Below are 26,493 nucleotides of genomic sequence, written 5' to 3'. Positions count from 1 at the left end.
TATGTAACAGTGGCAGTACCTTACTTCCCACCTCTTACAGGTAAGAGCATTATTATAAGGCAGTTATTAATTGCCAGTATGATCCCTTTGAACTGAGAAAAACTCTGCTGTGGTGTCAGTGGTGGAGAGGAAAAGAGGGTCAGCTTTGGCCAGAAAGCCCGTGTAATGCTATGGGCAAGCCGTCTGGCTCCTTTCACAAGTGAGGGCCACAGTTTGATGATAAATTGAGCTGTAATGTCCCAAAATTGGGTTAAAGCAGTGTGTGACATGAAGCACTCACTGATAGAAACTCCTGATGGTGGATCACATTTGTCCAATTGTGATGGTTTTACTTCATACTAGCAGGGCTTTATGCAGGTTCTGTCATCATGTGTCCAGGCCAGGCAGGGTTTCATGGCACCTTGTAGAGCTACCTTGGAGGTTTTGTCATCTGTTCCTTTTTGGTCTCCAGCTGCCCCTTTATCCTCAGTGCCACCAGCTTCAAACGCAGATCCTTTCAATCCTGTTTGCTACCTTCTCTCTATATGCAGGTCTTTTCCTGCCTCAGATCTCAGGTCTTGTGTCCGACTCCTCCAGAAGATGTTTGCCCACACCCTCCAGCAACTGAGGCAACAGTTTCAAGTCACCCTGGAAAGGTGAGCACAGCACAGAAATTGTGCTGGCAGCGGGAGAGGGGAGCCTGGCAAGCAGATCTGGAAGGTCCTTAGGTGGGTGCAGCATTGTGGAGCCCATAGGCGTGGACCAAGGTGAGGAGTGAGCATCCAATCAAGCCAGCAGACTCAATGGGAGCTCATTAAAGTATGACCCTCATTTTGAGGGTCCCATAAGGGCTTATCGTCACCAGCCAATTCCTCACGTTTTGCACGAGCTGCGTCTCCACGCCCTGCACAAGCCTTCCTCAGCGGGCATCCTTCCCATGCCACGCTGCCGCCGCAGACCCACCCCCAGCACGGCAGTACCAGGCTGCAGAAGGCACTGCACGGCCCTGCAGAGAGACCAGTCCAGCCCTGCCACCGTGGCAGCCGCCCTGCCTGCCTCTGTCTTCTCCCTGGCTCAGTTTCATGCAGGTCTGTGAATCATATTCTACTTCAGTTTCCTTTTGCCTTTTGTTTTTCCTCTTTGTACTTCATTTTCAAACAGTCCTTGCACTCTTCTTTGGCTCACCATGTGAACTGAGGTAATTAGTTACAGGCTGCCAGGTCCTGCAGGGCTGCGCTAGAGGAGCTGCAGGCTGACATTTCAGAGCCAGCAGGGTTTCAGCACTGGGTTAGAAGATGCCAGGCCACTGATTCAAAGGCGGCAGGACTACGATAAAATGGTTAAAGGGCCCGGACTGAGACCTGTGAGAAAAGTTTAGGGGAAAAGCATCATCCATGGAGTAAGAAACACAGAAATATGTCCTGCATTCAGGCAATCTGAAGTCAAAGTGAACAGCTAAAGGACTTTACATAAAAGAAACTGGCCAAAGCATCCTTTGCAATTTGGTCCTTCCAGTTCTCCTGGCAAATGAATGAACTGCAGCTGGTCAAGTGAAGGTCCATGTTTTCTCTCAGGCAACACACTTATGCTACTACCATCAGCCTTTTGCAAAGGGAATATACACACAAAACCCCCACAACACAAAAGGGCTGGCACCCCAATCATGCACGCAATGTGCACGTGGCAGAGCAACAGGAGCTTGCTCTGGAATAGGGAGTGGCAGGCAGACTGGCACGTACTGGCACAAAAATCACTATCATGTATATGTGCTAATTCAGCAATGCCCATCCAAAACAGACTACCTGTTTGTGCCAGAGCTCACTCCATTCTGACCCACTCACTGAGCCAGCACCACAAGACCAGTATGAACACTTTCCAATGCATACCCTGCAAGAGAGACATGGCTTTGTTAGGAGAAAAGTAGTCGGGGGGAGGTGGGGGTTGGAAGCAAAGAAAAAAAACATTCTGCGCTTCCACTGGGGATACAACAAGAAGGAACTGCAAAAATGGGAACTTGGGTCAGATATTAGGAAAATAATTTCCAAGTTAAGGAGAGTAATTCCCCAGAATAGACTGCCTTAGAGATTACTGCGCTGCCATCCTTGGAGGATTTCTACAAAAAAGCTTGAAGAAACTCGGTCGGGATGACAGTGTTCTCACTTGGGGAAAGAATGGACTAGGACACTTACCATGCTTCCTTCCGGTCTCTTCTTTTCTCCCCACAATTCTGCATCTCTAACAGTCTACAATTTGTCATAATCTAGGTGTTTGCATAGAAATATGGTAATAACTCTGTTTCGTCAAGTATACAACACTTACCAGTCACAGTGTGGCACTTCAGGGACACTCAGGAACAGCAGCATGATACTCATGTTTTTGCTTGAAGTACTTTGGCTCTTAAGGAAGAAATACTGTAGCTACTGATGAAGAGAGCAAGCCTCAGATTTAAGCAATGCTGATTCTAGCTAGTAAACTGCAGGGGAAGAAAGAAACACTAATCTGCTTTTCACAATACCTTAATTTTGTGGTTTCTAAGCGAGGGGGGTGGACTGCATCTGGCAGAGGAGGCCAGCAAAACGGAGCAGAGGAAGTGGCTGTATTAGGGACAGGGACAGAGCAGCACAAAGCTCACTCTCAGGGAAGAAAGAAAGGGTGAGAGACGAGAACCAGCAGGAGACCCGGAGCAGTTGAGTCTGTCCTGCAGGGCAGCTGGTGACAGCCAGGTACAGACTACCCCTGCTCCTGCACTGCAGTGTCCCTCTCCTCCAAACAGCCTTCCCAGAGCAGCTCCGCGCCCAGCCCAAGACCCTGCTTCAGGACCTCTTCCTCTGCCCATCCATCTTTCCAACGCTGATAGCATCTCCCAAGGCTCACCACTTAGCCAGTTCTTAGGCTGAGGAGGGGGAGACAGAGTATACTCTTGAGGAGATATGAGGGGAAAAGTGCTGCAATAATCTGACCAAACTCACCTCAGCACCTTCCCATTCCCTCAGCTGCACTTGGCCTTGAAGAAAACAATCCCACCACACAAACCTGTTGCTTTGTTTGCTTCAGGCACATTATGAAGTAATTAACTATTACCTTTCTCCTGTCATGACTGCCTGAGAATGACACTTCCTTCCTTGTTTGTTGCCAAAGTGACTTCTCCTTCACAAGTTCAGTAAAGGAAACAGACATACGGTTCTTTGTATGAGTGAAGAATACTCATCAAATAGCCCCAAAAATAAGAAAGCAAAACTGCTTTTGCCCACATGCAAGTAGATTCAAAATACAGAGCTCTGAGGTCTTGATGTAGGGTTTTTTTTCCTTTTTTCTATTTATTAAACAAATTACTCAGAATTTGGGATTGGCTCTGCTCAAAAGATTATCTAGCACTGAAAAGCCTATCTGGACCAAGTAGGCTACCAAAAGCAAACAGTGTTATCAGCTAGGCACTCGGTTTAAAGAAACCGGCACTCCCCTTTCAAAAGGTACATGTTCTTCCTTATCTCTTTAACACAGACCATCAAGGTTTTAGCTTTCACAATGCAATTTTAGCATATGGCATTGCTCTGTAGCTAAACAGAAAAGGGAAACGCTGAGATGTGAAAAAGATCATGCAGTTCCTGAACTCAGAAACACAGCTTGTGTATTCTGAACAATAAAACTTTCTTTTTTAAATCAACTATCAGCTGTGTTAATTTACAAAAAAAAATTATCTTCAATATTAGCACTTTTCAGATACAATTTAAAAATGCTTCCTGTGGCTAACTACAAAGCTGGGTTTGCATAATTTCAAGCAGTTCAGTGCAATCCATCATGTATCAAAAAGTCATAATTCCTAGGCAACAGAGATGAAATGTATTGAAGTCTGAACACATTTCAATAACTTCCCTATTTCCATGAGAGCCTAGACAAAAAAAAACCCAAAACCACAATTGTATTCACAAATCATAATACCACTGGCACAAAAGAAAAATCTTGTATCTGCTTAGAGCTTTAAGTTACAAAGGATCTTTATTTAACTTTGGTAGAACTTACATTTAGAAAACACATACCTGTGTAGTCTAAAATAGTAATCAATTGCTGTTAGTGGAAAATACTGTGTAAACTTCGTTCTTTTTCCTATTTGGTAGTTCTGTTAACATTTAGCTGAACGGAGGCAACACGTCCATCAGGTAAATCGTCTTATCTGGATTGCAAAATACTTCAAAGATTTATAATTAAAGAATTATTACCCCTCATTCAATTCCTGTTTGTCAGCTTCAGGGAACCTAAGCCAAAGGTAACACCGAGTTACATCTTCCAGCTAAATCTCAAGCCTGGAGTTTCAAAAAAATCAGTTTCTGTTAAGAAGGCTAACTTCTAGGCCCAGCCACACATGTGTAACACCTGCAGTGACAGGGCATATGCTGGGTCCAGGCAATAAGCACAGCTGATGAGACATGCCTGCTACAGCAAGTTTTATCAGCCACCATGTAGAATTTGAGAGCAGCAGAGCTAAAATGGATCTTGGAGAGACCCAGATGAGAATATCAGGTAATAGTCAACAAGGGCTCTCCTGCCAGGATCCCTTCCGGACCCCAAAACTCATCTGGGGCTCTAGACTGCAGTTCTGGGCGGGCAATCGGCAGAACCAAGCAGGCAAACGTCTAAGTCCTTTATGAGATTTAATCCTAAATGACTAGCAGAATTTGCCAGTACCAGAATTTAAAGCTTAATGCAAGTCATCTGCCTCAACCACAAACCCATCCTGTCTTGTTGCCTTAAAAACATTTAGGCCACATCTTGAAAAGTAACTCTAGTATGTTTGTTATAGGAGGATGGCAAGATAATTGAAGAGTTTTTCTCTTATAAAGGATAGCTAAATTTCCCATTTAACACTTTGGGACAGTATGGGGGTGCAGGGAGAGTAGACAGCAAAACTTTCACTAACCGTTACATCCTTACTTTGAGTCAAAGCAAAAGGAGTGCAACCTATGAGGACAAGACCCAAGCAACATATTATTTTGCCAAAAGAAGAAATACTAGACATGTTTAATTAGAAAGCTCCAGTGCTTTTGAACAGTGATTTGAACTTTTCTGGATATCCATCTGAGGTTAAGAGTGCATTTTTACTGCCCTAATAGCATTCAGTGTCAGAAAACTCTCAAGTCATACATTGTTAAGAGGCTAACAACAAGATCACTGAAAAGTCCTCTCTGCTGAACAAAACTTGCAAATTGTTTGGTTTTTTTTTTTTTATATTGGGCAAGAGAGAAGAAATGCCCTACCACGCTCTGGGCTCTTTCTTGCCATCATCCAGGAGTGCTGAGGACAGAAACAGAGTGACCTAACTCACATTAAAGAGCAAGAACACGCCTAGGCAAGAAGAAACATTAAGAATATGCCCAGGTGCCAATGACAGAGAAGGGCAAAAGAACAGCAGTATGAAAAAGGACAGTCTGGGGAAAGGAGATGTGCTGAAGAACAGAACCGGGTAAGGAAGGGAGAGAGCAGAAACAGTACATAAGACATCCTAGGGAGGGCATTATAAACCTGTATTTAAACTAGAGATTTGGTGGTGGTGGGGGGGGGGGGGGGTGTCCTACAAAAATCACAATTTATATTTTAACAAACACATCAGGCTTCACTGTAAGATACTGCTGACTCTGGCCATTTGCTTTACTCATCTGACAGAAGTAACCATTGCTATAGCAGGGCCAGCAGAAGAGGACACGTTCATTTGTCAGCTGCTTCAAATGCAAAGTCAGTACCTCAGTCTAAAACACCAGTGCAGGGTGGGGGTTGAACGAAGATGTCATACTTTGCCATCAAACAGATGGGGAGATGCCAGTTCTGCTGTGGGTTTGGTGACCTCCAACAAGAGGCAGTAAAATTGCAGCAGCTGCTGAATGCAAGTGGAATCCTTCTGATGTGACAGCAGAATTCCACAAGTACTCCCTCCCACGGCTCTATTTAAACCCGAGATGGCAAATGCTGGGGAAAGAAAAATAAAACAAGATATGAAAGATAAAACAATAAAATAAAACAAGATAAGAAAATGCAGACAATTCTTCCTCTTTCTGTTGAAACTATATAAAAAAACCCAAACAAACCAACCAGCCCCACACAGAAGAAAAACTACATTAAACATAAGAGGGCTGTTAATCTCCAAGACTTCTGCAAATCTAAGATCTGGCTTCTTGCCTTACATTTGTACTAATTTGTTTAGCAGGAATGAGACGCATTTGATTTGATTCTAGTCTTTTGTGAGAATCTGAAACACATTTAATTAGTTGATAATAAAAACCCCATAAAATTCTAAAAGATAGAAAAATACTTCCCTTTTTTTGTGGAAAGCTTCAATTTTTTAGGACTGGAGAAGCTAGCTAAAAATAAACCAGTGGCATGCTTGTCACAGGTTTTCTAAAATCCACAGGATTGCTTCCTCTCTCTGAAAAATTTATTTATACGGCACAAGTCACGATACTCATTTGACAAGCTTCTAATGGGACCTCATTGCATTATATCATGCCCCTCAAACTTCCTAGAATAATGGCAGATGCCTTACATTAAAGCTACAAAAAGATGGTCACCTAATTTCCGGTACTATTCGACCTACAACCGAAACTTCAGTGTCTTATACACAAGATACAGCAACAAAATATATTAAACTTAAGGAACAACCAGAGCAGAACCCAGACGCTGTTTCTGCTAAAACCAGCTCTGCCAGTCTATCGACAATCCTCCTCCGGGAGATGCAGCTCCAAATTTTCCTCCAGTCTTGAGCAAAACCCACCACACCGACAAGGCGGCGTTCCGGTTTGCACAGCTCGGGGGGTTAACTAAAGGCATCGCTGGGCCCCTCAGGAGCCAGCAGCTACGCCCGCAAAGCTCGTGAACAGGGGTGCGAGCGCAGCGAGCCCGTCAGGTGGTGTTACCGGACGCCCGAGTCAGCCCTGAAAAAACAAACAAACTTCCGACCGGAGGCCGAGCCTGTGCGCCGGCAGGAGGAAGCCCTCGCTCACTTTGAGCAGCACGGCTGCGGCCGAGAGGACTAACCCCCCGCCCCCCCGCCCCGGCAAGCACCGGCGGGTCCCCGAGAGGCACCGACAAGCCGCCACAGGGAGGCAGGACGCCCGTTCCCCCCCCCCCCCCGCAGCCTGAAACCCTCACACGAAAGGGGGGAGGGTGGGATGGGATGGGGTGGGGTGAAGGAGACGGAAGGCCCGGGCAGGCCCGGCCGTGCCGAGGCACCGCCCCGCAGCGCGAGGCCCCGACGTGCCACCGCCCCCGGGCGGGATCGCTACCTCCGCGGTGCCCGCCCCCCGCACGGCGGAAGCAGCCCTCCCGCGCATGCGCCGCGGGACCGGCCGGCACGCGAACTTCCTCGCCCCCCCCCCCCCCCCCCCCCCCCGCGCGCGCGCGCCCCACTGGCGGCGGGGCGCACGCGCACGGCCGCTAACCCCTCCCGCCCTCCCTCGCTCACCGTTGATCCCGCTCAGTGCGCACGCGCCCTTTGACCCAGCCGGCTCCCCTCCTCCCCCGCCCTCCCCGCGCACATGTGCTCTCGCGCCGGCGCCTGCGCCCTGGCGCCGAGCCGCCCCCCCCCCACACACACACCCCACCGGCCCTCGTGACGTCGAGAGGCGCAGGCGCGCTCCCTCCCGGCCGTCGTCCCCCACCCCCCCCGGCGGCCGCCGCGCGTGCGCCAGAGCTGCCGTCTCCCCGCCCCCCCCCCCGGCCGGGCGCCGGCGCTGCGCGTCTCTCCGCCTTCGCCCGCGGCGGCGCCTGCGCGGTGCGTGCTGTCGGTGCGTGGCGTGCGGTGCGGTGGGGGCGGGTGGGGGCGGGGCGGGTATATATAGTGCGCGGCCGGGGCGGCGGCCTCCCCCTTGTCCCCCGGCCGCCGTCGGAGCTGTGTGCGCAGTGCGTGTGCTCCGGACACCCGGACACGCCGGCCCGGCCCCGCCGCACCATTTATTACTAAAAATATTAAAAAAGCCAAAAAAAATCCAAAAATCCTAAAAAAACCTTTAAAAAAAATAACCCTTCCCTCTTCCACCTCCCGTCAACCTTCTGCAACCGGCCGGTTTGATATAAAATAACCCGGTGAAGCGAAGCCCCCGGACCCGGCGCAGCCGAGAGAAGACACAAGAGCGAACCCGACCCCCGCCGAGGCCAGCAGCAGCAGCAGCAGCCGCCGCCGCCACCACCTTCGCCAGGCCCGGCACGGAGTGAGCCAGACACCACCCCCCCGCCCCTAGCCGCCGCCGCGCATCCGCCTCCCGCAGCCGTTAAGTTTCGAATCCGCCTCCGGAGTGCCCCCTCCCCCGCGCCGCCGCCGCCACCACCGCCGGCCCCTGCCCTCACGGACCGCCGGGCCGCCGCGGCCTCCTCGCCTCGTCAGCGCCCCCCCCCCCTTGCCCTCCCGCGCCGGGAGACGGCGGCAGGATGAACCCCAGCGCCCCCAGCTACCCCATGGCCTCCCTCTACGTGGGGGACCTGCACCCCGACGTGACGGAGGCCATGCTCTACGAGAAGTTCAGCCCCGCCGGGCCCATCCTTTCCATCCGCGTCTGCAGGGACATGATCACCCGCCGGTCGCTCGGCTACGCCTATGTCAACTTCCAGCAGCCCGCCGACGGTGAGTGGCCGGGCCGCGGCGGGAGGGGGGGGGGGGGGGGGGTCGGCGGTGCGAGGCGGCCTGAGGGGAGGAGAGCCGGGGCGGCCGCCGGCGGAGGAGCCATGTTTCTCCTCCCCCGCCCCCACCAGGGCTCGGCGCGGCCGCCGCGCCCCCTCCACCCCGGCCGCTGCCGCCCCGCGTCCATTTTTCCCCGCCCGGGGCCGGCGTCGGTGTTGCCGGGACGCGGGCAAACTTGGCGCCGTGCGGGGTGTGTGGGGGGAAGTTTGCGACGGGGCCGCCGCTGGCTGACACGCGGCCTGGGGCCGCCCGCGCCTCGTGGCGGGGAAGGGGCGGGCGGGCGGGGAGCGGGGGTGGTGGGGGGGGGCCGAAGCGCTTCCGCGCCCCGCCGCCGGGAACCGAAAGGCGACGCGGGGCCTCGGGGAAGGGGAAGGGGCCCAGGCGGCCGCGGGGAGGGTGTGGGCGTGCAGGCGGCTTTTCCACAGGCCGGCGCGGCCGCATCGGGAATCCGAGATGAAGGCTAGCTCGAAGAAAACATCATAGTCATTAGCACCTCTTAATAACTACGCAGGAGCTGGGTGCGTGTGCGTGATTAAGAGGCCGTAAGAAGGAAGTAGGACGTAGCAGGGTGGTGTGGTAGTTCCACAGACGTCCGGTCGAAGCACAGGCCAAAGCGTCACACGTTAAAACACCGCGGCAGGTCTGTCACATGTAGGGGGGGGTGAAATCACTTGGGCCTCCTTTGCTTTTGCTCTGCGTCTAGCAAGCTGCGTTCTGGTCCCTTTCTCTTTGCGGCGAACTCTCCGGCATTGTGTTTCCCAAGTCGTGTTTTTATTAAACTTGCTTTACACGACGTGTTGCCGGTTCTCTAAAGTTGCATCAGTAAAGAAACTTTCCACGTAGTTCTGGTCATGCTTTTGCTGAGTTTGGCAAACCGGCTTGTTCACGTGGGGGGTGTTTCGATAAAAGAACCAAACCTGTGGCCGGTTCTAAGTTTTAATTAAAAGAAAAAAATAATTCGGCCAGCTAGAACATATTTGATTTCAAGTACACAGCTTTCTGTTATAATGGGTTTATGTTCAAGTGTATGAAAGCGAGAGATTCGAATTACAAACTTTCCAAGCAATTAGATTAACTGGCTTTCAAAATTGGCTTTAGTATATAGCCATTATCAGATCAGACTTTGGTGTACCGATGATATCTGTATGTAAGAGGTAAAAGCTACTGTCTCATCTTTTTAATAGGCAGATATTTCACCTGTTATCAGCTCCCTCGCTTCAGAGAGCTTTTAATTTATTCAGCCATTGTTTAGGATGAGGCAGTCTGAATGCTTGTTTTAACACACTTTGCTTTCCTTCGATAAAAACCTATGGTACGGCTTACTCAAAAAGAAGAATAAGAAGTTAGCACAGCTCAGTACTGTGATATGATAATGTCAAGGCAGAAGTTGAAGGTGATTCAAATGCTTCTCCTCCTTTCTAATGACAGAATTCTATAAGGACCGGCATTATCACTGTCATTAGTTGAGCAATCTGTTCAACCCTATGTTTTGTGACTTAGTTTCTCATTTGTCAGATGCGGGAACGAATACAGCTCTTTCACCTGAGCAGTGCTTGCATTCAGAGTTTTAGAATGTGCCTCTTACAAAAATGCTGTTACAAGCATCCAAATGTTACAAGTATTTTTCAGACTTTGGGAAGCACGCATATTTTATTCTACGCCTAGTCCAGTTCAGCTAAAAGTATTTCTCATCTGTATCAAACTTGCATCTGGCACGTATCTGGAAGCACGTGTTTAAAATATACTTCAATGATATTGTGTGAAAATACTTTTGCAACATTTTTAGAATTCGATGTTCTTGGCAAATACCTAGAAAGCATTTGCTGATCTGTTGGTTTTGTTTGTTGGTTTGTGTTTTTTTCCCCATAGATCATTCTATCCATTTACTGAAACCTTGAAATAGGAGGTCTGAGGATGAATGGTTACTCTTACAGTAACAGTGGTTTAATTTTGATTCCAAACTATCTGCCTTTTCTTGGTTTGGCCTAATTCTTAGCTACATGTCAGGCTATGCTTATTAAACAGCTAGTAACAACTAGCTCGGGTTTTGAAAAACATCTTTGAAGGTGTGTTTGACGTTACCAGCTGTCTGTAAACTAGGGATCTCAAAGCTCTTCCAAAAACTAATTAGGCCTGATGACACATTTGCGAGGTATGCGCACATTTCAAAGTTGTGACTTTTCTGAATTTGAGTCATAGTCCGGAGTAAAACCCAGTCAATCTTGTTTAATCACTAAACTAGAAATATTCTTGAGTAATCTGAAACTGCACTTCTCCCTTCAGATTTTTTGAATGGTTATGTTTTGAGAGGTTGTTTATTTATAGCTATTGCTCTGTAGGTATAGCACAGTTTAGTATTAAGTGTGTATTCCCTGTGATTTTGAAATTGTTACTAAAGTGGACTGTCCAGTTGCTCACGACTAAAATGGGAACTGGTGACTCACTCCACAAAAGCTCCAGCACAATCAGCAAAAGTACAGCATGGGTAGGTGTGTCCACTTGGTAACAAGTTAACTGCTGAATGGAATGGCCTCCTGCAAACTAGCTCGCAGCCTTTTATGGCTGAAACGGCATGAAAGTAAGCCAGTTGTACTAGTAAGTGAATTTTAACGAGAGTAGCTTGTACCTGGTTGCAGATGTATTCTCGTAATGTTTTAATATCTGTTGTGGAATGACATTTCTTGTACTTCTGGTCTATAGAAGAGGTGAGGAGAGCTGTTGAAGGTTTCCATGCTGTCCTTGGCTTTGTGGAGAAATTGCGTCGGTCTAAGATACGTGCTGACTATTAGTTGAGGGTGGTAATGCTTGCAAAGGCTAGTATGGACCCACTTTGAGTCAGACGATTGGGAAACGTGTCCAGGAACACACATTTTTGAGGAGTGTCAGGATTATTCTAGAAGCAATTAGCATGCACTAGAAAAGCCTCTTTTCTAGTAAAGGAAGCCCTGTTACTACTTCTGGAAATAATGAACTGTTTGTTGCTGGCACTTTTGCTGGTGCTGGCAGTAATAATTCCAATGACTTCCAGGGCAATACCAAAGCCTTAGATGTTTCTGCTGTGGCCAGTCTGATATCCACAGTTCTTATTTTTTTTGGCCATCTACCCCCCCCCCCCCCCCCTTTTGTAATGTAATGCCTTCCAATGCTTTTGTTTCTCACTATCAGTATCTCAGTTGTCTTTTCTCTCCTGTTTAATTTATATTAAAGTTTGTGAAAGCTTTGTTAACTTATTTAAAAGAGTGGCAATGCTTATATTTTTTGTGGCTTTGGCCTAAATCAGTTGACTTGCTAGTGTCATGTGAATATGGCAATAGTATCAATAGATTTTTTAATTTTTTTTACAAGCAAATGTTAGACGTCTGTCTCGTTAACTTCTACAGATGTCTTTCAGAGAATATAATCTTCACATTTCACTTGTAATCTGAAAACGTGGCAAGAAGGGACATAAAACGTGGTGTACCAGCTGAACCAGAGGCTGATTGCAGATTTTCTTTGGCCATGATATCCAACAACATAGCTAAAGATAAAAACAGCACTTAAAGAACAAAAACATAGGGCTTTTCACAATGTGGTTGGCCCTTAGTCCTTCTCCTGAGAAAAGCAAATAACTGGCATGGTTACTGTTTTTGAACTAATACTAAACCGATTTTGGTCTTGTTAGCATCACATTGCTCTGCTATGTGCATATTGCAGTGAAGCGAGTTAGTACCAACAGGTGTGACTTCAGCTATTTACTGGGACTTTTTTCAGTGTTCTTCCAGACCTACAGGAACAATGATGAAAAGGGGCTAATGTAGGAGATCATAAGTCTGCCATACTTGAGAACTGTTGCTCTTTCTTGCTTAAATACCTTGTTGACTTAAAACATCACAGACATGTCTTGTTGCTTTGAAGGGACGTATGAAAACTGAAGAAGTCTTGATACCTCCCTATCTAAATACACCGAGATCTAGAATTCAGGCTTTGAAAAGTTAGTTATGGAGTTCTACTGGAAAAACTGCTCCATTGGAGTAATAAAACCTGCTTACTTCATTTTGCTGTTTTAACACTTGCTCCTTCGTTGAGCTTACATATATTTCATCATGAGCTTTTAATATATACTTTATTTCAGATTTCAAAATTAAGTAGTAGTTTTAAATCTCTTTGAACTGTCCCTTGCCCAGAAGTCCATCACAGATCTTTTTTTGTCGCTAAGGAAGGAGTTGTGTGGAACAGCTGCCTGAACCAGGCTTGAACTCCACCTAGCAAAGAAATCTTGTCAATTTAGGGGTATTGGTGATTTAGGAGTTCTTATGTTAGTGTTTGCAAAAGGCCTCATATAGGCACAAGCTGTACCCCTAAAAGCATTTTTATTGATACAATATGCATCTGCACAATGTGGGAGTGGCCAGCTGAATTTCACAAATGTTAAAACTTTTCCTCCTGTGGAGTAAGTCGTAATTGTCATCACTTGATAGATTTTTCTCCTGTCACCGTCCCGTCTTTTCGCAGTGGGGTCCAATCCCTTAGGCTACTGGCATTTTTACAGCTTGTTCAGCTGACTTGTGCTTCTTCCTAAGTGTGGCTTTTGCTGAGGAGTTTTTGCCAGTTTTTACTTGCATAAACAGGAGTGGGGTTTATTTACATTGGAGGTTTGGGTTTGCTTCTTGGTGGTGGTGCTGGACTTAAAATAGTAACAATTTTATGAAGAATTGTACTTCAAATGCTATTTGTGTGCTTATTACAATAACTTTAGCATTTCCTACTAATTCCATGATGTTTTTTCCAGCTGAACGAGCTTTGGATACCATGAACTTCGATGTCATTAAAGGCAAACCAGTGCGCATCATGTGGTCTCAGCGCGATCCGTCTCTACGCAAAAGCGGTGTAGGAAACATTTTCATCAAAAACTTGGACAAATCAATTGATAACAAAGCTTTATATGACACGTTTTCTGCTTTTGGAAACATCCTATCTTGTAAGGTTAGTGGAAAATTATTGGTGCACTTAATGGTTTGACACACCTCCCCCCCCTCAATTTACACTGGAAACATTCCATGGGTGTTACAACAGGGTTTTTCTTTAATAGGTGGTATGTGATGAAAATGGATCCAAGGGTTATGGATTTGTACATTTTGAGACACAAGAAGCTGCAGAAAGAGCTATTGAAAAAATGAATGGTATGCTGCTTAATGACCGCAAAGTGTAAGTACACAAATACATAGTTGGGGATCAACAGACTGAAATTCATTTTACAGCGGACAAATACTTAAAGTTTACCTAGAAAAGACAGGTTGTTCTAAAAATTTCTTATTTTAAAGAGGATTTAGAATTTTAGTGCTAGGAATACTGCGAGTTGTATCACCTGTGCATTCTAAAGGCAGAGTAAGGTCAGAAAAGGCTAATAATGCACTCTGGGGAAAACATTGTTATTAGTTGTCTTAAAAGTCGATGTTGTAACAAGGATTTGGGAACTCCTCTGGTTTTCTGATCTTACTAGTCTGTGATAGAATACAATCTTTTGGGTGTATTCTGAATAATGCTTCCTTTATAAAAGTTGTGAGATAGGTACGTTATCCATTTTTTGGATGAAACTTGAAGCTCTAGAGTTAGTCCTGAATAGCAGTCGGATTACACTAATGTTTTTCTATGAATGTCTGTTAATAGGCAGGTCTAGGAAATAGCAATGGAAAATAAAACATACAGAAACCTAATGTTTTAAAAATTATCATTGTTATATACTGTAGGGAAAAAAAGTTATTTGGCTACTTGGTTAGTGATATCTAGGCTTGGGGGCGGGGCGAGTGTGCCTCACAGCTATGCCTAAGGGATCATTATGGTATTTGGCATAGTTGCAAAAGAATAGCTCTGTAAATACTTGAGAGGATTTGGAAAAAGGATAACAGAAATTGGCATCAGCTTACCATCATGGATTATTTTTACATGTAGAGATGGATGGATCAAGCCATGTACAGGGAGGACATATATTTTGAAACTTTAGTTTTCCTGCTTGTTCTGTGTTTGACTGGCACACTGTGGATGTTTTTACTCATCTTCCATCTTTATACAACCTTTTTAAATTAGTAAAAAAAGGTCGGCATGTAGTCGCAGAAGCACATGATTTACATAAACTTTGTTCAGTAAAATACATCATAAGAGTTAATTTCGCTTTTGAATTTCTATTCAGGCTAGGCTTTTAAAAGTGAGTTAAAGTACTTCACTTACTACCAAAATCTGCTGAACACATTTCACTATCATTCTTACTATCCTTGGTTACTATAAATTGGGTGAAGTTGTCAAAGTTTAAGAAAATGTTGAGTTATAGTATGCTACTTTATTGAATTTGCCAGATTTGGAACTATAAAGTTGGACAATACAATAAAATTTGAGAGCAAAAGTCTACTACAATCAGTGTTAGCCACATAACGTCTGTACTGGAGCAGCTCCTTGGGTTGCAGAGTGTTGCGTTCAGCTTCTGTTCTTTCTCTGATGGTATGAACTGACCTTTGGTGTTCCCAGCCAATTTGCAATGGTATTTGACTAAAGAGCAAGTTGAACTTTTTATTTCTCTATGCCTTTAAAAAAACAACCAAAAAACAAACAACTCAGGGGAAAAAAAAAATCCCCCAAAATAAAAAAAAAACAAACGCCAAACCAGACAAAAGTCTTGCTTTGATACTGACTGGAAAGGTGTGTAAGGGAGTTGGGCAGGTTAGTTAAATATCCCTTGCTTAAAAACAGGAGTGGAGAATGGTAACTGCTTTAAGGCTGCCAAGTTTTTAGTATGGCAGAGAGATTATGCTGATATCTAGAATTTCTGTTTAGCCACTTTACCTAGTACTCCTTCCCATTGTCCAGCTCCCATTGTCAAAGGCGTTTCATAAGAGTGAACAATCTCGCCAATGGCTTGAAAGCATTTTTATGCTACTTACTGTGATAAGTACACTGATGTAGCAAAGGATAGTGAAATTGTTTTTCCAATGGAGTTTTAGCCTAAATATTTTGGCTAAATAATTTCATGCCTATAATGAACAATGAGACTATTTAGGAATAAAATATGATGCCAGAGGATTAAAATAAATTTTTAAACCTTGACAGACTTGCTTTAACCTACACTATTGTGTTCTCCTGCAATTAGATTTGTTGGAAGGTTTAAATCCCGCAAGGAACGTGAGGCAGAGCTTGGGGCCAGGGCAAAGGAATTTACCAATGTTTACATCAAGAATTTTGGAGAAGACATGGATGATGAGAGACTTAAGGAACTCTTTGGCAAGTTTGGTAATGTCTTAAGCTTCAAGTTTATATAAACATGAGTGAACATCAGCTTACTTCTTATATGGTATCTGTACAGTGCCTTATAATACAAGGAATCAGCTGGCTGTGTAATGTTGAGTTAAAAAATTAAAAAGGTTCTGCAAATTTTTTTAAGTTGCAAATAGAAGTGTTTTCCATTTTAGTACAGATTGATGTTATGAATTCACTACACTTCCATTGGCAAGCTATTTGGTTCTGTCTTGGTCCTCAGTTACGCACAGGGCAAAATTATGGCAGGCATATGATGATGATCTAGTAATGCGTATGATGTGTCACCATCAAAATAGGAAATGGCAAACTCTGTAATTCAGTTACAGATTCTTATACTGGTTCCTAGGGCACATCTCAGCCTCAGCTTTTTTTATCATTATTATTATTTTATTTCCTCCATGTTTTTGCTGTTCTCCAGTGGATATCATGTAAAACAAGACAAAGCCTTGAATATGAGTTAGCAACCCTAAGCAGCATTTACAGGAAAGACCTTTCCACTACTGAAGTATCATGGTTGAAATGATAGCGAATTTAGCTGCTAATATCTGTCTCAGTTGAGTCCTTGAAGTACAGTTTTTCAAAGGTTTGGAATTGTTGAACTGAGATGGCCTTTCACCAGGATTAAATGGTGAAGCACATACCTAATAGAAAGACCTCCTCTCTGGCTTTCAATACCCGTTTCAAAGGATGGAAGCACTAATGCTTTTTAAGTGTTGTGATTTTTAATGAGAAAAACAGTTTTGTTCACTTTGAGATGAAATTCCTACCCCTTTTTGGTTGAAAATATAGTAGGAGAGAAATTCAGCATGGCAGACTTCAGCGATAATGGCTGAAGTTCAGCATCAGGGCAATTTTATATTAATGGCTGATGTTTACTAGATACTATTACTGGTGCAGAAGTCCTTTGTAATACAAGTGAAACAAACTAAATATTAAGACTTCTAAGCAGGATGTTCAAAATGTGAAGGGAACACACTCTGTATACGAAGCCTAAGTATTTCATTCTCTTTTTAGGTCCTGCCCTAAGTGTGAAAGTTATGACTGATGAGAGCGGAAAATCCAAAGGCTTTGGCTTCGTTAGTTTTGAAAGACATGAAGATGCCCAAAAAGTAAGCTTTTGGACTTCATTTTAGGAATCCTATAACTGAGACCCAAATAATATGTTTCATTGAGTGATTTGAAATCTTGGAATTCATTAAGGGTTTTTAATTGGTCAAGGACACTGCAAAACCAGGTGTCTGCTTCCTAAATGACTTAGCATAGTTTCTGTCATTTAGAATGCTTTCCTATGAGCAAATATCAGTTGGTTTGAGGAGCCTGTTAAGATACTCTGAGACAGCTGGAACTAGTGTAGAAATGGGGAATCTTGAATAATTTAAAAACCTGTTGTAGGTGGGCTTAAAGGTCTTGATGAGATTTGGACTCCCTCATGCTGGGCACCATACAAGCATAGAAAATTATTACATCTCTGCAAAACCCAGATGAATCATTGGATCCAATTTGGTTGCACAAAACATTTGTGCAAGGCAGAAAGGATTGTGTTTTCAAACTTCAGCACTGCAAAGTCAGCAGGAAAGCTATTAGTTTTATGGAGCATGTTTGGCACAGCTGTAAGAAAATAGTTATAGACCCCTGTGATGTTGCTGTTACTTTTAAGAGTAACTTGGAAGAAGGTTCCTTTTAATTTGTGTATATATCTATAACATGCCAGTATGCTGTATAACTTAATTCTTTATCAGCTGGTTGCTTTGATGTGTCAGTTCACTGTGGCATTAGGGACATAGCATCAGGAGAAAAACTCGGCACAGAACAAATCAGGGCAACAAACAAAGTTTGCTTTTCAAAAGGCATTTTGGTGATTTGTCAGTGCTGCAAGTGTACAAGCAAGAGATTAGAACAAATCCTGTCTGTCTTACATCTACATAGTTCAGTCTTGCATACATTCATTGATGAATTGTTTCTCTTGTGGTAGTCAGGATCACATTTTGGGTGTCTTAAGTAACATAAAATTCTAGTATCTCAGTAAGTATGTGTTTAATGGCTTTGATCATGAAGGTATAAAATACAAGAAGTCACAACTGGTAACTTCTGGTTTTAAATTAATTGAGTAAATCTGTACCAGAGTTTTCACATCTTAATAGTTGTAACTCAAAACAGCATAAAGGAAAAAAGTTTGTATTTTCATACTCTTTATTTATTTAATGAAAGAATAAAAATTTAAAAAAAAAAAAAAAGCTGTATATGCCAGCTGTAGCTTAACATATAGTATAGGAAAATCTGGTAGATACTACAGTTTGAGATGTTAATTTTAAAAACAGAAGTCAGGTTTGTGAATTCAAGCTTTTCAACTTAATTTGCTTTCTTTTCTCTACCTTTAGCGAGGTAGGGCTGGAGAAATAGTGCTTCATTATGTGACTTGATTTGTTGGTTGTTTTTTTCTCCAACTTCACATAAGAAAAGTTTTCTGCATCCGTTGTTACTTTAACTGGGCAGAAGCACACAGAAAGCCATTTCCATTTTACTTTAAGCAGAAAGTCTCAGGGTATTTTGTTTCAGCCGGTGATATTTTAGGTGGATTGGCTCTTTTTCTGGAATCCTTATGTAACTTTCTGTATTTGAATTACATTTTTTTGTATGCCTGAAAAACACCAGAATACAAAGCACTGCTAACCTTTTCTTTATTAATGAAGGCTGTAGATGAGATGAATGGGAAAGAGCTCAATGGGAAACAAATCTATGTTGGCCGGGCTCAGAAAAAGGTGGAAAGACAGACGGAGCTGAAGCGCAAGTTTGAACAAATGAAGCAGGACAGGATCACCAGATACCAGGTTCAGTTTCAGTTCAAGAGGACTAACTGTATTCTGTGATATTTTTATATTTACACAGACCATTTGCTTTCAAAAATAACTTGACTTTTTTTTAGGGTGTAAACCTTTACGTCAAAAATCTTGATGATGGGATTGATGATGAGCGTCTTCGAAAAGAATTCTCCCCATTTGGTACAATCACTAGTGCAAAGGTAAAGTTTGCAGATTGTCCTCATCCTTTCTTTGAAAATGAACAGTGGTCCTTCACCAAGGAAGAGTGATTTATGTCATTGACTTAACAGATGTGACCCAGTCACTTACCACTGCTACTATATATTATATATGTGGACATCTGCTTTTTGATTATTGTACATCTCGGGTTAAATGCATGTGATCATCCTTTCTTGAAATAATCATAGAATAGTTTGGGTTGGAAGTGACATTTAAAGTCATCTAGTCCAACCCTCCTGCAATGAGCAGGGATGTCTTCAACTCGATCAGGTAGCTCAGAGCCCTGTCCAACCTGACCTTGAACCATATTTGTGATGTGTTTATGCCACAGAAAAAATGCTAGATCTCAATCTGCATGAAATCAAGAGTCTTGAGTCTATCTATAGATTTCTTTGTATATAAAATAGAATAGAATCATTAAGTTTGGAAAAGACCTCTAAGATCATCAAGTCCAAAATAAACTGAAATAATGCTGATATTGATGTGAGAAAAACTACATCTTTTCAGTACAATAGTGTGCTCATTGTGACTTCAGTGAGGTTGTCATCTGTATTCAGTAAACAGCTATTAATTAATTAATTACAGGTCATGATGGAAGGTGGCCGCAGCAAAGGATTTGGATTTGTATGCTTTTCATCACCAGAAGAAGCCACCAAAGCTGTCACAGAAATGAATGGTAGAATTGTGGCTACTAAACCATTATATGTAGCTCTAGCCCAGCGTAAAGAAGAGCGCCAAGCTCACCTCACCAACCAGTATATGCAGAGAATGGCAAGTGTAAGAGCAGTACCTAATCCTGTAATCAACCCTTACCAGCCAGCACCTCCTTCAGGTTACTTCATGGCAGCTATCCCACAGGTATGTATGCAGATGAGTAACTGAATGTTTTGTACTGTGTATAAAATCTGCATAATTTCAGCATTCTAATTTCTTAGCAGAAAGGTGAGGGACTGTTCAGCATGCCCTTCAAAGGTAACAAAGTTACACAATGTTTTTGTATTTGACAGACTCAGAACCGTGCTGCATACTATCCTACTAATCAACTTGCTCAACTTGCTAGACCTAGTCCTCGCTGGACTGCTCAGGGTGCCAGACCTCATCGTAAGTCACTTCTTTACCTCTTTCCAGTGATTGCGGTAAACTCCATAGCATTTACCTTTGCACTTTTAAGTACATTTTCATGGCATTACAGTATCAGTCTTCTCTTTGTCATGTTAGTGGTATTACTTCTGAATTCTCTTCACCATTCAGTGTTTCAGCATCTAATTTAATGTATTTTCTCTAACACATAGCATTCCAAAACATGCCTGGTGCTATCCGCCCAGCAGCACCCAGACCACCATTTAGTACCATGAGACCAGCTTCTTCACAAGTTCCACGAGTCATGTCAACACAACGTGTTGGTGAGTTTCATTTATGACAACTGTGTTAGACATTTTTTAATTTTGCTGATTCAGAATGATCTCTCAAAAGCATTTGTAAGTTCAATATCACATGTGGCAACACTTCCCTCCTTTTCTGGCTCTTACTACATGAGTAAGCTGGTATCACCTTCTAGTAGTTGCTGTAACTATTGTCCCAGCAAAGACTCCTGCTGTGGTCCCATTTCTTTAGCATGAAGCAGTTCTTCTTTTAGTGTGCATTTTAATAATACTGTATGACGACAGCTTCTGCCATTTCTAAACATCATTGTGGCAATTGTAATAATAGGTTGCATGTAGAAATACCGAGATGATAGAATTTTAGCTCTTATTATTTTGTCATAAAATACTGTGAGCCAGTATCATGTATGGAGAAGCTGCACATCACTGAATGAACCAGAATTTATTATAATGGAGTCTTAATTCTCTCAGAATGTATTAGGCAGTAGTATTTTTTAGCGATCTACTTCATGAAAGTATCTTTTTTTTAGGATTACTATTGGTGTAATGTGCTCAGGAAATCAAATGTCTTTTGAGGTTAGGATGCAATTAAATTAGTACTCAAAGTGAATGTTTTCTCACAAATCTTTTTTCAATAGCGTGTAAGAAAAGCAATTCATTAGTGAAATGACTGGAAAGTAACGTCCAGTAAATTTTGAGCTTTGAACCTTTAGATATGACCAGTGGTGTGACAGTTGACAATACTACTAAGATGAATCTATAATACAGTACCTAATTTAGATATTCTGTTTGGGCTGGTTTGATTTTTGGTGGGGGGTTTTTGTGGTTTTTGTTTTTCTTCTTGTAGCTTGTACAGTGTGGGCTAAATAAAAAAACCAAATACATATGGAATTATATTATTTTTTCAGCTAATACATCAACACAAACAATGGGTCCACGTCCTGCAGCAGCAGCTACTGCAGCTACTCCTGCTGTACGCACAGTACCACAATACAAATATGCTGCAGGTGTTCGTAATCCTCAGCAGCATCTTAATACACAGCCACAGGTCGCTATGCAGCAGGTATGTCATTTTAGGAACTGGTCCATGCTTCTGCTAGTGTTTTTTGCAGAGGAAGGAGGGGGGCACTTATGATTGAGTTGTCTTTGTTATTCTAGAATTCAGGCTCTGCAGTGTGGCAGCAGAGTTATAGCCTTGGGGTTTTAAGTATATTTTAAGTTCACCTGGGGCAGGATGTGATCCTGTGTTACTTTGTATTTTCCAGTTGCTTGATACCTTAGCCTGAATTCTCCTTGTGTTTGCTCCACAATGAAGTGGTTTATGCTAATCTTCAGCATCACTCAGCTCTAACCAGGTCTATTTGATTAAATTGACTTAGTTGTAATTTATTCCATGTTTCTGACAGTGTAGGTATTGTTTATGCTGAGTTGTGGAACATTAGATGTTTGAAGCTGCACCTAATTATGAGCTAGAATTTAATTTTGAAATGGTGTTAAATTAACTTGCAGCCTGCTGTCCATGTGCAAGGTCAGGAACCCTTGACTGCTTCCATGTTGGCTTCTGCCCCTCCACAAGAACAAAAGCAGATGTTAGGTATGTACATGATACCTTTCTCTATTCCTTGTAGCAGAAGAACAAAGTACCCTTTCATCAATCTTAAAATGTGGAATAAATGGTTTTAGCAGTAGAACAAAGTGTTTGTTTCCCTTTTCCCTTATATCTAGGCTGTGTTTGTCAGATAAGATTTGTCACTCTGATAAGCTTTTTTCTCTCTAGGTGAACGTCTATTTCCTCTCATTCAAAGCATGCACCCTACTCTGGCGGGTAAGATCACTGGTATGTTGTTGGAGATTGACAACTCTGAACTCCTCCACATGCTCGAGTCTCCTGAGTCTCTTCGTTCGAAGGTAGGCGGACTTTTGCCTTACCTAGTTTTATCAGCAATTAAGACTACACTGATTTAGCAGATGTTTATACTGGCACAGTTGAGTAGCAGCAGTGCAACAGTGGCCCAGGGCAAGAAGTTAGGATATCCTCTTTCAGAGGGTGGCAGTGACTTATATTAGCATGAACTGGAACTGTAATGTTACCCTTTTCTTTTTAACAATGCAGGCATTGTCTGTACATGTAATTTAAACTGTTTCATTAACTTAAATATACAGAAATTACTAAGCTTCCCTTTATTAACTTTTCTTTTTTACTTAACAGGTTGATGAAGCTGTAGCCGTACTACAAGCCCACCAAGCTAAAGAGGCTGCTCAGAAGGCAGTTAATAATCCCACTGGGGTTCCAAGTGTTTAATAAGTAAGTTTTCTGAGCACTGTAGTTTTGTGGGTTGAGTGGGGCAACAGTCCTTAGTCCATGGCCTTGTAAGCAGCATGCTTCCAGGCTCTGTATCATTTGCAGCCACAGAAAGTAGCAGCTATGGTCACAGTTGTAAACAAATTTCGTGCTCAAGCCTGTTGTCCGGTTCTGTAGCTCTTGGTTAGTAAATGCTACTGACATTTTGTCTTGCATATTTAGCTGGAATCAAAGCATTGTTTTTAACAGCATATTTAGCGAAAATTAGTTTTAGGCATGTGTGCAAAAAATGTCCAGTTCTGTCAGACACTACTGTTGACTGTTGTTCAAGAGAAACTTCTGGAATTGAAATAACCTTAAAACAATACTCCAACCCTGTTTTTCCTTAGAAATGAAATTGCTAGTTTAAACTACAATTTGTATATACTTGCCAAAATTCCAAATTATTCAGTAATTAAAAACTAAACTACATACTCTCTTGACTTCACTTTTTGATGAATTTTAACTTTAATGTCAATTAAAATACTGTTGTGGTTTAACCCCAGCCAGCAACTAAGCACCACACGGCTGCTCACTCACTTCCCCTCACGCCCCACCCAGTGGGATGGGGAGAAAGTTGGGAAAAGTAAAACTCATGGGTTGAGATAAAAACAGTTTAATAGAACAGGAAAGAAGAAACTAATAATGATAACACTAATAAAATGACAACAGTAATAATAAAAGGATTAGAATATACAAATGATGCGCAGTGCAATTGCTCACTACCCCCTGATTGATGCCCAGTAAGTCCCCGAGCAACAATCCTCCCACTTCCCCCAGTTTATATATTGGGCATGACATCACATGGTATGGAATACCCCTCTGACCAGTTTGGGTCAGCTGTCCTGGCTGCATCCTGTGCCAGCTTCTTGTGCCCCTCCAGCCTTCTTGCTGGCTGGGCATCAGAAGCTGAAAAATCCTTGACTTTAGACTAAACATTACTTAGCAACAACTGAAAACATCAGTGTTTGTTATCAACATTCTTCTCATACCTAACTCAAAAGCATAGCACTGTACCAGCTACTAGGAAGACAATTAACTCTATCCCAGCTGAAACCAGGACAAATACTGATTTTCTTTATTGCCTTCTGTGGGGTTAGTATCTTAATTTTGCATGACAGGAAGAGGCAAAGGTGGTATCTTTATAATTTTGAAAGGGGAAAATGTTGTGGAATTGAGGATGATACAGGAGTCTATTCTCTACTCAGTCCAGTTAGGTTTTGCCTGTCTATGAACTTAGTTTCCACGTTTATAGCTATCAGTTGAAGATGACTGCTTTAACATTTGATTACTTAATTTTCTTTTTTCTTGGTCTTGTCATTTCTGCAACTTTCCTTTTGGAGGCAGAATTCAAATCATGTTTTTTTCCACACTTCTTTCTTTTTCTTTTTCTGTTGGGTGTTTTGTTTTTTTTTTGCTAGTGACACTTTCACACTGGGGATAAAGAAGTGCTGAATAAGTTGATTGTCCTAAACTAAGATGCTCAAACTTTGAGACCATTACTCTGTACGCTCCGTGATGTTTTAGTAATTGGAAATTGAAAATACTGCTAGTGTAGTTACTTGGTGAGCATACACTGCTTGTAGAGAACTTTGGTATGATTGATGCTGTGAATGCCCAAAGTGCTGTCAGGATTACAGTTGCAGAAAGCGTTTGAGAAAATATAAGGTGCTGCTTTGATTTCAAAACCTAACAACATTGTTTTCGTTTGCAGAACGATCCGGGACTACAATCTAGAACTTCGCTTCACCGAAGAAAAAAAAAATCTAAACATGGAAAAACTATTAAATATTGAGAAAAACATTGCAAAATATAAAATAAATAAAAAAAGGAAAGGAAACTTTGAAGCTTATGTACAGAGCAACGCCAGGGCTAGCAAAACAAATGCTAGTCCTAGATTACTTATTGATTTAAAATTTAAAAAAAAATAGTAAAATAAAAAATACAAATTAATGTTTTATAAACCCGGGGGAAAAGAATTTTCAGCACAGTACAAAAATTTAAAGCATTCCTTTCTTTAATTTTGTAATTCTTTACTGTGGAAAAGCTCAGAATATCACCACTGTTTTAGTTGACAGTGAGAATTGATAGCTGAGCAAAGAAACGTAATTTGGATTATAAAATTCTTGGTTTAATAAAAATTCCTTAAACACTGATTTACTTGTGATAGTTTCTTTTGTACGGTGTACTTCTGATAAGGTTGTCATTGAGTGTGCTGAGTTAGAATCCCGCTCCGTAGTATGTTTCAGCAGTTTCTAGAGATTAGCCTACATTTAGCCACCTGTTACTGATAATATAAACTTAGGCATTAAAATAAGTCAAAAGAGCAGCTACATCCATATCTGGGTTTTAAATCCTTAATAGCATGATGTCTGAGCTCTTGTTGTCTAATTGGAAATAAACCTTTAAATACCCTACCTAGAGATATTGGTAAGAAATGTTACTACAAAAGGCCTGTGTTGGAATTGCCTAACATAACACATGATCCCATTTGACCACCTGCATGTGGTGTTCATTCTCACATTTTGGTGGAAGGAACAATCACTACACAGGTCTCCAGCTGCATCCTTAGATGGCTGAGGAACCCCGAGATGGAGGCAGAGTAGTATGGATATAGGTGAATGAGCAAGGATTGACTGCAATACAGTGTTGCAAAATTCCATTACTATGAAGGTATGAACACAAGGCATTCCTAGAACAAAAAAGGTGAGGCTTCAGGGTATTGAAAATTGAATGCATAGTAACCAAAAGATTATGCTTTTTGCACAGTAAAAATCCTTCTGTGGACAGGACTGCTTAATCCTCTGAGTCGGATATTTCTGATGCTGTGTTTCTTAACAAGTGAATGGCTACTGTTAGCTTTTTGTTTTTTCCTTTGTTAGTAAGCGAACAATTGGTTTAATTTTAGGTTTGCTGTATTTGGGGTTTTTTAATGTGCTGAATAAATCCTTCTTGTCAGAGGCAACTTTGAAAGTCTCAGCTAGGTCTTCGGTAATGGAATTGTTACTGAAAAAGAATACAATTAGGGTACTTTAAATTGGCAGATTTGAAAACTGAGAAAGCGGTCTGAAATGGTATGCTGTTCCTTATTACTTAATATTCACCACTTCACTGCACCACAAAGATCTTTTCAGTAACTTCCAGTTGTAATGTGTCACAGATTTCTGCATACTGTGAGCTTATGCAAAATTTCATGTCTTTTTTTATCAAATTAGTGAATGGTGAAATAACTCCAGCAGTCTTACTGGCTCCAGGAATCTGCTGCTTCCTGCAAAAGCTGACCTTCCTGGTTCATCCTTATATTTGACTGTCATTTAAAAAATAGGAAAGGGAGTGCCTTTTTAAAATAAATTCCTGCTGGATCTAAATCTGATCTGGTGTACCATACCATAGAAATAATTCTGTCTTCAGTCATGGCTGATAGGACCTTCAGGTCAGCTTCTGTGTTAGTCACTAAAAAGAGCATCCAAGCAAATGACCAATGCCAGCAAAAGTGAGAAGAGCCAACAGTAGCACATGAGCTGTTTAATTTGCTACAGGACCTTACTGAGGTTGACAGTTTTGCAGAATTAAAACTGTTAAATGAATAATCAAGAGAGACAGAGTAACAAGAGCTTTTGTTGTAAACAAACTTTGACTGTCTAAGTTAGCAGATACATTGAAGCTGTCCATCTACAGAGGGGTTACCCTACAGTTGCTGCCTTGCTTCCCCCCCCCCCCCTTTCTTTAAGGGAGTACTTTGTGCAGACTTGCACAATATGAGAGGCATTTTCTACCCAGTTTAGCCCATAACTGGCTCTGTAAGCT

At 42.5% G+C, this 26,493-nt stretch overlaps 1 protein-coding gene and 1 long non-coding RNA gene across 19 annotated transcripts in view; one reads left to right on the top strand and one right to left on the bottom strand.

Moving 5' to 3' along the window:
* LOC126048034 (uncharacterized) overlaps positions 1–7,076 on the bottom strand; it is a 31,706-nt gene extending 24,630 nt beyond the window's left edge. For 10 of the 15 annotated variants that reach the window (XR_007508758.1, XR_007508760.1, XR_007508757.1 and 7 more), the window contains exon 1: positions 281–7,076. This is a non-coding gene — a long non-coding RNA (uncharacterized LOC126048034). The remainder of the gene's footprint in view (positions 1–280) is intronic. The other 5 variants (XR_007508766.1, XR_007508759.1, XR_007508774.1 and 2 more) reach the window with 5 other exon arrangements.
* A 737-nt stretch (positions 7,077–7,813) lies between these two features.
* Positions 7,814–24,842, top strand: PABPC1 (poly(A) binding protein cytoplasmic 1). Of its 4 annotated transcripts, none has more exons than XM_049822001.1 (15): positions 7,814–8,584; positions 13,410–13,603; positions 13,710–13,825; positions 15,759–15,889; positions 16,940–17,034; positions 18,616–18,753; positions 18,849–18,944; positions 19,549–19,821; positions 19,971–20,064; positions 20,256–20,366; positions 21,254–21,408; positions 21,855–21,939; positions 22,123–22,253; positions 22,555–22,650; positions 24,401–24,842. In XM_049822001.1, the coding sequence occupies exons 1-14, from the start codon at positions 8,392–8,394 to the stop codon at positions 22,645–22,647; spliced, it is 1,905 nt and encodes a 634-aa protein (XP_049677958.1). In that variant the 5' UTR covers positions 7,814–8,391; the 3' UTR covers positions 22,648–22,650; positions 24,401–24,842. The 4 variants fall into 4 exon arrangements, with proteins under 4 accessions (XP_049677958.1, XP_049677967.1, XP_049677947.1 ...); XM_049821990.1 differs by having other exon boundaries at positions 7,815–8,584; positions 15,759–15,898; XM_049822020.1 differs by lacking the exon at positions 7,814–8,584 and adding an exon at positions 9,260–9,281 and having other exon boundaries at positions 15,759–15,898.
* The last annotated feature ends 1,651 nt before the right edge of the window (positions 24,843–26,493 follow it).

This window comes from Accipiter gentilis, chromosome 2 (genome assembly GCF_929443795.1).
Source record: "Accipiter gentilis chromosome 2, bAccGen1.1, whole genome shotgun sequence".
Classification (NCBI taxonomy): domain Eukaryota; kingdom Metazoa; phylum Chordata; class Aves; order Accipitriformes; family Accipitridae; genus Astur; species Astur gentilis.
This window is presented reverse-complemented; position numbering and strand designations above follow the sequence as displayed.

Bases quoted from the DNA above. Each gene is read 5' to 3' on its own strand.
- PABPC1 (XM_049821990.1), top strand. From the start codon at position 8,392: ATGAACCCCAGCGCCCCCAGCTACCCCATGGCCTCCCTCTACGTGGGG. The intron at 20,367-21,253 runs GTGAGTTTCATT...TTATTTTTTCAG, and splicing joins CATGTCAACACAACGTGTTG to CTAATACATCAACACAAACA. The intron at 21,409-21,854 runs GTATGTCATTTT...ATTAACTTGCAG, and splicing joins CACAGGTCGCTATGCAGCAG to CCTGCTGTCCATGTGCAAGG.